Raw genomic sequence first — 10,110 nt, forward strand, 5'->3', positions numbered from 1 at the left:
CAGGCTGTTTAGAGTATGCTCTTGAAGGAGCATCTTCCATTTATTCAGTATTTCATTACTATTTACATCAAAGGAAGCAAACTTTACAAGAGAAAAATAACTATTTTGCAGCATTTAAGAAACATACAGTCCAGGCGATTTGAGGCGCAGTCACAAACAAGTGTTGGAGTAGAAACAACAGGACACCTTCCAGATTTTTAACACACACTCCATGAAAGATCAGGATGAGCAGAAGAAAGCTGCTACATCTGTGACTGATATGAATGTTGAAATCATAGAGGTGATAATTTAGAACATGATAAAAGTGTTTGTTGGATTTTGGCTTCAGCTACATCTTTGCAGAAGTGACAATGACAAGCTTGTTGACAGAGACAAGAGGAGAAGCTGCGTTTAAAGCAAGTGTAGAACAAGTCAAGCAGCAATGCTCACAGACATGGATGCATAGATTGAACATCTTTGAACTTATCGTGAATGCAAACCTAAACAAGCATGGCTGACTAGGAACTGTAAAAACTGGATCTACAGGGACATGCTATTCAGTGGATTCACTTTGTTTCCATATGTCCTATAAGGCGAGTTTTGATTGTAGCACACAGAGCCAAGGGCAGTGGAAAAGGCAGAAAGACAGAGTGGATGGTCAAATGTCCGGAGTTCAGATGTCACTGCTAGTAAGAGCAGCCAACAGTTCATCACTCCCAGCACCAGAACTCCAGTTACAACATGGTAACCATTTCTCTAAGCAACATAATATGGAGGAACAAGACAACAATTATAAAGCAATTAACAGACATTGAACTAAACAATAAAAATAGGTAATTCCTAAAAACATTCATTTCAATCCACTCTAAGTCATTTTAATAATCCTTCTCTCAATGTCAAAATAAATATGAACACACCACATTATAATCTTTTAAGATAAGTCTACATTCCTCCATAAATGAGTGCATTCTGTTTCAGGCTGGAGCTGGTCTGCTGCTCAGTGAGTGTTTCAGGGCTGGTAGTTCTGGTGGATAAATGACAAGACAACATTCTTGGACAGTTTCTCGGGGTCCACCCGGGTCTGAGAGTCATGAACTATGACACCGTCCACCCAAGCCCAGAAGAGCCGCTCTGAGTGGCAGACACTGAGGACAAAGATGAAGAAAGGATCCTTGTTCATTCATGTGATAACCATGACTACCAACAGATATCTAATAATCATCTAATCAGTAACCAATATGGAAAAACAACATAACGCACCAACATCACAACTACAGAATTGGCAGTTTTGTATACAGAAATCAAACGTGAAGCTTTTAAACTAATCCAAAATGTAGTTTTTAAAAGGGTCTGTACGTACTGGAAGGGGGCAGCAGAATTTGGAGGCATATCGTAGGTAGACATCCTGGTTGTCTTATTAAAGAAGAACTTCTTATTGGAGTTCTTACTGTATGCCATCGTCCACGGCTCTGAAGGGTGGAGAGAGATTAGAGGCTTGATTCGTTCAAGATATTTTGCCCATTTCATTAGACACACAAAAAGAACAGTCCTACAGAACTCCTACTGACTGCGGGGATCTAGGTGCTTTGACAAAGATCAAACTAATTAAAGTCTTTTTCTTACACTGAGCTACAGCATGCACACTCAGACACACATACAAACCGTTGACAGTCTTAATGATGTAGAGGCCTGTGGGAAGAAAGTGCCGATCATCTCTGCCAGTGTAGGACAGGCGAGGAACTCCTCCTGAGCTCTTTGTTACCTTCATTTCTAGTCTGGATGAGCCAAAAAGTGAACAAATGAAAGGAGTTCTTGTTAAAGTTACAACAGTAATCTAAAAGTAGCCTGATATTTAATAGTTCATGTTCACTTGTGTGTCATACCTGACAAAAATTTTCTCCATTTCCTCCAGCCTGTAAACCTCCTTCACTCTGATTACAAAAAACAGCAAATGTTAGATCTTCCCTGCAACACAATCATTTTACAGTTTAACAGGATCAGAACCTGTGGGTCCAATTTCAATGTCACATCAACCCGAGAGTTACATCAGAAAACGCAGCATTTTGAATTACAACCAGATCACGCTGTAGCAAGGCTTCATAATATCTTTCCACAATATTTCCACATTTTATCACATTAATTCATTTTATTTTTAACTTCACAATGGCTACATTCAGATTCATACCTGATGGGGTTCATGTCAGGTCTGCTTGGTTTGGCTACCGCCTTCACAAATTTCTCAGCCATCTGGATCCTGGACACACAACGAGTTTCTTTCAGTAAAGTACAGTAAACAATGACCTGCACTCATTGCTAATCTTTCAGTGCTATGTCCATCTTCCATTGATAACTTTTAACCTCTTACAACCTTTTACAAAACAGAGGGACAGTAGACCATGGATGATAAGGCTAACACAGAACATGGTGTTAATGTTTGGGCTCAGGGCAGACATGGCGATACACAAGTCTGTTAACATTGTCCTACCGTTGGCTGAAGTGCTGGTCTCTTACATCAGTGCCATTCAGTATTAGTGCATCCATTACATGAACTGCATTGATTCTCCGCTGAGCTTTGCCCTAAACAGCAAATACACTGGATTTACAGTACAAACCACAACCCTGTGCAGTAAAAGTCTACCTTAACAATTGCTAACAAAATGCAATTACTTATTTTTGAGGAAAGGGATAATAGGGAACACCTTTTTTTTCTTTTACAACCTTTGGGCTCTGAATTGTGTTTTTGGGAGAAAATGGCCAAGAAAACAAAACTAAACATCTTCTCCTGAGAATAAGAGATTATTTTAGCATTGATAGAAATGGATACAAGCCTAAAAAGACTGGGACACAGTCATACTTCATGTGTTCAGCCTTAGATCTTTGTGGTCCATGGTCTCACCTCGCCCTTCAGCTCTTGGACAATCTCCACACTTAGAAGTGTATCTCTTGGCAGCTCTAGCTTGAAATTCTCCAGTTTCCTCCAGCGCACAGGTGTCTTCCCATCCCAGGTGTATATCTGAGACTTCTGCACAATGGAAAATGGAGAAGAGAAAAGTTGGTGGTAACAGGCTCAAACACAGGTCATTATGCACTAAAACTGTAAAGATTCCCTGAGTCAGCATCTATACCAGTAATAAAAGGGGGCAAATGAACTGGCCTTTCAGCTCTGTATTTTAAAGTTTCCACAAAGAAACCGAGACGATCTTGAGTCTCCCATTACTGACTGTAAAGATGTACTGATAGAAGGATTCTGTCACACATCAAATGAAAATCTTGAAAGAGACATATGACTATTAGATACAATAAAGATTTTGTGTGCTAAGTGAGAAGTATATTACTGCAGTCAAGTAAAACAAAACACAAGTTTAAGACCTATCATACATTGTCTAAGTCTGCATTGTTACTTGATTGACCTACCCCCAGTGCTAGAAGGAAAATCTGCTCTCCGCCTCCAACAATGCACTTGTGGTCCAGGACATGACGCAATTTTTCGAGTGTGCTGGTGTTGAGAGGAGTGAGCTTACACTGGAACGACTCTGTATCTGAATTCTGAGGTGTAAGAGGAGAAACAGACATACAGAAAATATATTTAGAAAAACAGAACCTCTTATGAGCCAAGTTACAACCGTGTTTACCATAGAATTTCTTAGGGCAGCAGACTTGAATAGTTTTACTCCACCCAAAAAAGGAGTTTTATATTTACCACATCAATTATTAGTTTAAAGTCTGATAATTTAAAGGTTAGACTAATTACAATGTTGGCTTGAATGGTCCGTTTGTGTGCAGTTGTATAGATCAAATAGATTACATAGTTTCATGTTTGTATAGTGTCTGACATGCAAACTTCCCACTTGCACACAAACAATCCCCCTGCTCCTCAAACAAATATGAAGGACCACATCCCAATTATCAAACACGGGGAAAAGCTATGTAGGCTTTAAGGAAGTGCATTTAGATGCTTACAATTTCTTAATATCTATTATTAAACTGTGCACATTTGTTAACCCTATATTATTTCCTGTAGTGCTTCTTTCACCCCATATTTTTTAACTGACCTTAATCAGTTCATAGAATTTTGACTTTGGGTCTGAGGAAGCAGGAGTGACTCTGGCCTTGTCTGGGACCTGAAAAAGACAGACAAAAAATTATTTATGGAAAAACAGACATGAAATAGCAGATTTCTACAAAAAACATATTTCTTCAGTCAGATTAGTATACAAATCACAGTTTCCACACACCCCCCAGAGCTTGAGACACTCCTTCCTGATGTCAGCCTGCCTCGGCTCTGAAAGGGTCCTAGAGAAATTAACACAGTGGCACACAGTCAATTCCAGATGGAAACGCCATCCCACACATGCTTTTGAGGAATATAGAGAAATGCGTGGGTACAAGAAAGATGACTCACGCGTCTACTACAAAAGAGTGAATCTTAGCCAAGGCCTTGATCTGGACTGCACAGAGGCTGCAGCGAGAGCAAATTCCACCTTCATTAGTCACTGTTTGAAATGCTGTCATTAAAGCTTTGTGAACATGGTGCGTCTCTACCTCTCGTTGGAGTTGACCATAAACTGATAGAAGTCAGAATCTTCCTTGATGATGTTTAAAGGAACCACATCTGCAACATCTGTATCGGTATTCCTCAACTGGTTGAGTTTCAGATTGATTCTGAACATGTATTCCCTGACAGCATCTGAACCAGGCTTCAGACCACGGCACACTATGTACCTGTGGATGGCAAGGAGTGGAAGGAGACTTACAGAAGAGGCTTTTTGCACTAATTCTCACCTCTTACACTAAATCTAAAGTTGGATTCAAAGCAGAGAGACTGTTCTATTCATTGTCAACATATACTATATTGTATTCAGACCCCCTCGTTTTTGCACATTTTTTGTCACTGTATTTATCATTTTTGTACAATGTAAGTCACAATGACAGCCATAAAACATGATTCCTCTAGTTGTATTCATTTAAATTTAAACCAGCTAATGCAGTGTACAAAAAGTGAAGCATGGTTACTAGAGAACTTAAGGATATGTTGCAAAGTCCAGTTTTACTTTGATATTTAGTGTGAATATTAACTTATCCTGTATCAATATTTGCCTGAATAAGTAACCAAATACAAATTTATCACACAGATGCAGCCCCACCTCTCAGAGTTAGCAGGCCTGCTGGTGAGAGGTTTGAAGAGGGAGATCCTGTCAAAGCAGAGGTAAAGCAGGTAGACCAAACCCACACTGAAGGGAGTGAAGAGGTCAAACGTTTTACAGACAAAGTGGCCACCTAGAGAAGACAAAGGGTGCCAGTATAATTTAGTCTGGGACCTGACACCAATATACTAGTGATGGGTAGATCAATACATATACAATGAATGTATAATAAGAACTGTAATAATTTCATTTTTAAAAGAAACTTTTTAAGAAACACTGACATATATGCTGACTGACTACAGGACTAAATCATGCCCACGTACCTGTCCTGAGTGTAGAGAGGGCTGTGAGGAACTGACAGAGCAGCAGTTGTTTGCTCAGGACCTCTTGGATGTTCTCCTGACCTTCCACCGAGAAGCCCTGCCAGAAAAAGAAAGAAGAATCAAACCAAAACTGAGCCAATCATTAAACAAAAATTTCAAAATGTAGGTTGAACATACAAACAGCAGGAACTACATCTCTTTACCTTTAACAGGGAACTATTCCTTCTCTTTTTAGATTTTTGCATGGTTTGAAGCAGAGTAGTGGCTACTTCAGAGTAAAAAAATTAACGTGAAATGGTCTAACCCCATCTGCCATGAGGAAGTGCAGCCCTCTTCTCTCAGTACTCTCCAAGACAAAGTTCCGAAATGCAGTCACGTTTTCTGGACGAGTGATATCACCATCTCCATCCACCCCTCCTTCACCTGGGACACACAGGGGTCAAGCTTTCAGTCAACCATTCATCACCTGAAATGGGTGTGGTGTGCACGTTTTGTGAGGGTACCATAGTAAGGTTCGAACAGCTCGCTGGGTGCTGCAAAGAAATCTTCCAGTTTGAAGTCACAGGGTCCTTTCAGCGTCATGCCAAAGCCCTTGGCATGCCAGCGCCTCTTCCACAGTATGTATTCTGAAAAGCCTCCAGGCCCTGCACAGACGTCACCAAAGTACAGAAGCTCGCCCTCGCGGTCCTTCGTCAAGGGTTTCTACATAATGAGAGTGGGATGAGACATCAGTTGGTCTCACCATCTGTTTACATAGGCCTGTGTCCTGATCCAACAAAAGTTCAGCCCAACACATAGTGGCAGTTACTTTGACCCACTCACCCCTTGCGAGTCCTTTGGGTTGGTGAACATATGGTCGAAGCAGTAGTCGATGTTGGCCATTTTCATAGCTGCTCTGAACACAGAGAACATATAATTTATTGTATTTAAATGTTGGCACTCTACAGAGTATTCATTAAAACTATTAAAAATAAGCTGTTGAGCATCCACAGAGCAAACCTGGACTTTTGCCATCCTGCAAAAACAGCCTCAAACAGTTAAAAGGCCTGGCCTCTCTAACAATTTCTTTCCCCCAATAAGTGCAACATAATTGAATTAAATACAATACCAAAACAGCAAATGATAATTCATTATCCACCACCTTGCAGTAACTATGTGCAGACTGACCTGTTGAGGAAGATGCCTCCTCTGATTGTTTCATAAGGATTGGAGCGTGTCCGTGCTCTCCTCATCTCCTCGCCCTCCAGGGCATCAAATACTGTCTGAACATCATCATCAGACAGTATGGTTACACAACTTAGCAAGGTTTAAATATATGATTTGTGTCCATTCAATATTAAAGGCAATTCACATCATGACAACAGTTTAGCAACAAAGGAAAAACTTCGCTCCACACACATATTATGCTATATTAGAAACATTTTTAATTAGAAATCACAAACTGATGTTGTGTCTTAATATAAAGTCTAAGTTTTACATTACAGCTTACCTTGCATCTTAGCAGAGTGTGCAGGAGATCTTCAGTGCAAAACTCTGTCTCATCCTCAATCTTAAGTTTTCTCTGAAAGCAGTTCAAAACAAGATTTTAACAATAAAACATATGTGTATCAAGCAAAGAGCATGCAGAAGATTATGTACTTATTATGAACATATGTAGCTGAGTGTCTGAGCTTTTTTGTTTACCTCCCTCAAAGTCATCCAGTCCCTCAGCTCATCTGTATCTGGGATCTCTGTAGTGCATTCTGGGAACCATTCGACCTTCTCTACAGCACTGGGCTGGACAAAAAGAGACAGAAAAGCAACAAAGACTGTGTCAACAATTGCTTGATCCTCACATGGTGCTGAACTTAAAACCATTATACTAATTCTGAACATTTCTGAAAACATTACATGTTTATTATTTAACAGTTTTGTACCTCGGGTTCATCACGCCAGTCAACATTGAGCTCCCCCTGGAAGCCCTGTAGCGTGAGGCCGAGACCCCTTCTACCTCGCTGGGTAGAGGCCTCCACGATCTCCCTGCGTCCCTGGCCAAACTTCCCCAGACCATCACCCTCACGGAAACCCATCTTGGCCTGAAGGTGAAATAGGTATCAGGTAAGCAAAGAATTAAGAAAAGACAGTGGAAAACTGTATTTCTTCTGAAAATAAAGAAGCAATTAACTGTGAAATGTTTTCAGTTTGTGAGGTTTTTGATAGATTACCATGAGCCTCTGTGACACACTGTTGTACATAGAGAACTTGGAGGAGTTGTCTGTGGGGGTGTTTGTGTCTTGGGAACCAAAAGACGATATGGAGGGCATGGAAAATCCTGGCCTGTGATCCTCCTGTTCACTGAGGGAGTCATTTTGGCTAGAGTCTGGACAGGACAAAACTGACAAATGAACACCTTGAATTTATCTGACAACTGTTCTCTATTAACGACAGCCCTAATCACATCTCACTCCTCTCTAAGACATCCTGCATCTTCCTTCCAATACATTATGACCTGTACTCTCTTACGCACACAGTTATTTGGCCAAGTGAATATCAAACAGTATGTCAGTATATAAGTGTACAAGAAAACAAAATGACATCTGGAACATTTTCCCTGTTTTCATACAAGCACACACACAATAGTTTAAATTCCACCTAAGCATGACAGACATGATATTAGAGGGAAACTCATCTACCTTGTCTGGATAACTGTGAGTCTTCATCTGAACTGCTGTCATCACAACGCCTTTTTGTCTCCTGCACTGGATCTGAGGTTGCATCAGCTCTTCTCTTCATTATGACTGAAATGAGAATAAGATAATGGCTGAGGAGCAAACAGCACCAACAGGATACAGCAGAAAACTATAATAAAATGGAACAAGTGATTAGCGATTGTGATAGGTCACATATGACAAGTCAAAGAAGTGGGAACTTTTCACCATCAGACTTTGATAACAAAAAGAAAGACAAATGTCTAATTTAACTTTATGTTTTTAACTACCTTAAAGTGACTAAGATTCAAATGTGCTTGTAACTTATCTCTACAATCTGAAATTGAATAAGTAGCAGTATGACATGAAGGTGTAATGTGATCTTGTAAAGAGCTGATCTGATTTTCTGTAGACCTGGCTGGATTATAAATTGATATTGAAGTGTTTGAATACACATAATTCAATAGTACAATAATTCACTACTGTTGTTTTATGGCGTCTTTTCACATTGTCTACAGCACTGACACTGACACAAATATTTATCTTTATATATTCATTTCCATGTTCTGTCACCTGGAATTCCATTTCTTTTCCTGATGCTTTGCCTGGTATTGAGACTCTGAGGCAGGTATTGTTATCAGTAAGTAATAATTTTGGTATCGTGACAACACTAAATTCAGTAAGTTAAACTGTTATTTACTCATACATGCCAAGAAAAGAACAGAGATGAACTAAACTACACCAGCAATTAGTCAGTCAAGTGATTAGTGGATGGACTGAAATTAAAAAATGATCAACTAGAACTGTGATAAATAATAAATATGTGGTGATTTTGTTACAAATGAATACTCAAAGTGTAAATGGCATAAATATGAAGGCCAGAAAAGGAGAGCAGAGGACAAAATGGAATAAAATAATTTTCTATTCTACTAGGGGAGTCCTTGTTGGATCACTGTATTATTTTCTGTCTTATCACATGTAAGCTAAAGCAGGACTTCTATCAAACACTGATATTAACAACAACAACGTCACGGCTCCTCTACCTCAGCCTCAGTTTGGCGTCTTTCACGTATTAACACTACAGTGACTCACGATTATAACACAATCCCAAAACCTGATAAACGCCCGACAAAAGTGCGTTTACCTCTTCGTTGTGTTGTAGTTAGCAGCAGTCAACTATCAACTTTGGGCAAAGCCGTCCCATTCCACTCTCTGAGATATATTTAGTAGGAAAACACAGCTCAGGTGAACAGAACCTGAGCTGTTTTCTTCAGTCAACACAAACTGCGCAGCTGCAGCAGCTTCGGCTGTTAGCTTGCTGAATTAGCCCGCCAGTTTTTACCAACACAGAAGGTAAATTTCACTCTTCTGTGGTGAGACAGCATCGACAAGATGTTAATTCTACATGTCTTTCGAGATTTCCTTGTTTGCTTTTTATTTCTTTAGTTATAAATACGCTGTTACTGAAGTTTACATTAGCCCGCGTTCTGGTTTTAGAGCGTCCAAGGGTCCTTCTCTACCTGTGGACACGCAGTCATGACGCGCGACGCATGACGGCTGTCTACACAAGTGCCTGATTTTTTTCCCCAGAAGTCATTCCATCTTTGATTACTTGTTTTAATATTGAACTATATGTGAATTCTATCTTTCTATATAATGATATATAATCCATACCCCATCTTTTTATTGTTGAAATAAAGAAGAAAGTGTTCAAAACAGTAAAAGTCACTTTTGTTAGTATTCAGCTAACAAAAGTGACTTTTCTAAGACCAAAAAAAGTGTGTTCCTAAACAGTAACAAACAGTAATAGGCTGTTGCTTTAAATAAGTAGTTTTAAGCAGCATTATTTTGTACACAGAAAAATTATGCAACGGTCATGTGTATAATTTTATTATTTATAGTTCAATAGTCACAACATAAATTATTACAACAATACAACAAGAAAGAAAATAAACCTGTGTGTCATTTTAAAACCCT

General features: G+C 39.5%; 1 protein-coding gene across 2 annotated transcripts; it reads right to left on the reverse strand.

Annotated features, from left to right (window-relative positions):
* Nucleotides 1-2: 2 nt before the first annotated feature.
* cmtr1 (cap methyltransferase 1) lies at nt 3-9,652 on the reverse strand. 2 transcript variants are annotated; one of them, XM_026319149.1, is made up of 24 exons: nt 9,278-9,652; nt 8,119-8,223; nt 7,651-7,820; nt 7,363-7,521; nt 7,130-7,222; nt 6,936-7,007; nt 6,614-6,708; nt 6,269-6,341; nt 5,950-6,148; nt 5,751-5,869; nt 5,447-5,543; nt 5,124-5,256; nt 4,522-4,701; nt 4,382-4,438; nt 4,215-4,272; nt 4,032-4,100; nt 3,394-3,525; nt 2,876-3,001; nt 2,465-2,556; nt 2,165-2,233; nt 1,863-1,910; nt 1,642-1,754; nt 1,340-1,448; nt 3-1,124 (listed from the first exon to the last, which is right to left on the reverse strand). In XM_026319149.1, exons 2-24 carry the CDS (start codon nt 8,216-8,218, stop codon nt 989-991), a joined length of 2,499 nt encoding a protein of 832 aa, XP_026174934.1. In that variant the 5' UTR covers nt 8,219-8,223; nt 9,278-9,652; the 3' UTR covers nt 3-988. The 2 variants fall into 2 exon arrangements, with proteins under 2 accessions (XP_026174934.1, XP_026174935.1); XM_026319150.1 differs by having other exon boundaries at nt 983-1,124; nt 7,651-7,805.
* Between the last annotated feature and the right edge of the window lie 458 nt (nt 9,653-10,110).

The sequence above is a fragment of the Mastacembelus armatus genome, chromosome 24 (assembly GCF_900324485.2).
Source record: "Mastacembelus armatus chromosome 24, fMasArm1.2, whole genome shotgun sequence".
Lineage (NCBI taxonomy): Eukaryota > Metazoa > Chordata > Actinopteri > Synbranchiformes > Mastacembelidae > Mastacembelus > Mastacembelus armatus.

Coding starts and splice junctions, on each gene's coding strand:
- cmtr1 (XM_026319149.1), bottom strand. CDS start 8,218: ATGAAGAGAAGAGCTGATGCAACCTCAGATCCAGTGCAGGAGACAAAA. Junction 5,870..5,949: donor GCTGTTCGAACCTTACTATG/GTACCCTCACAA, acceptor TGTGTGTCCCAG/GTGAAGGAGGGGTGGATGGA. Junction 2,234..2,464: donor GACCAGCACTTCAGCCAACG/GTAGGACAATGT, acceptor TTGTGTGTCCAG/GATCCAGATGGCTGAGAAAT.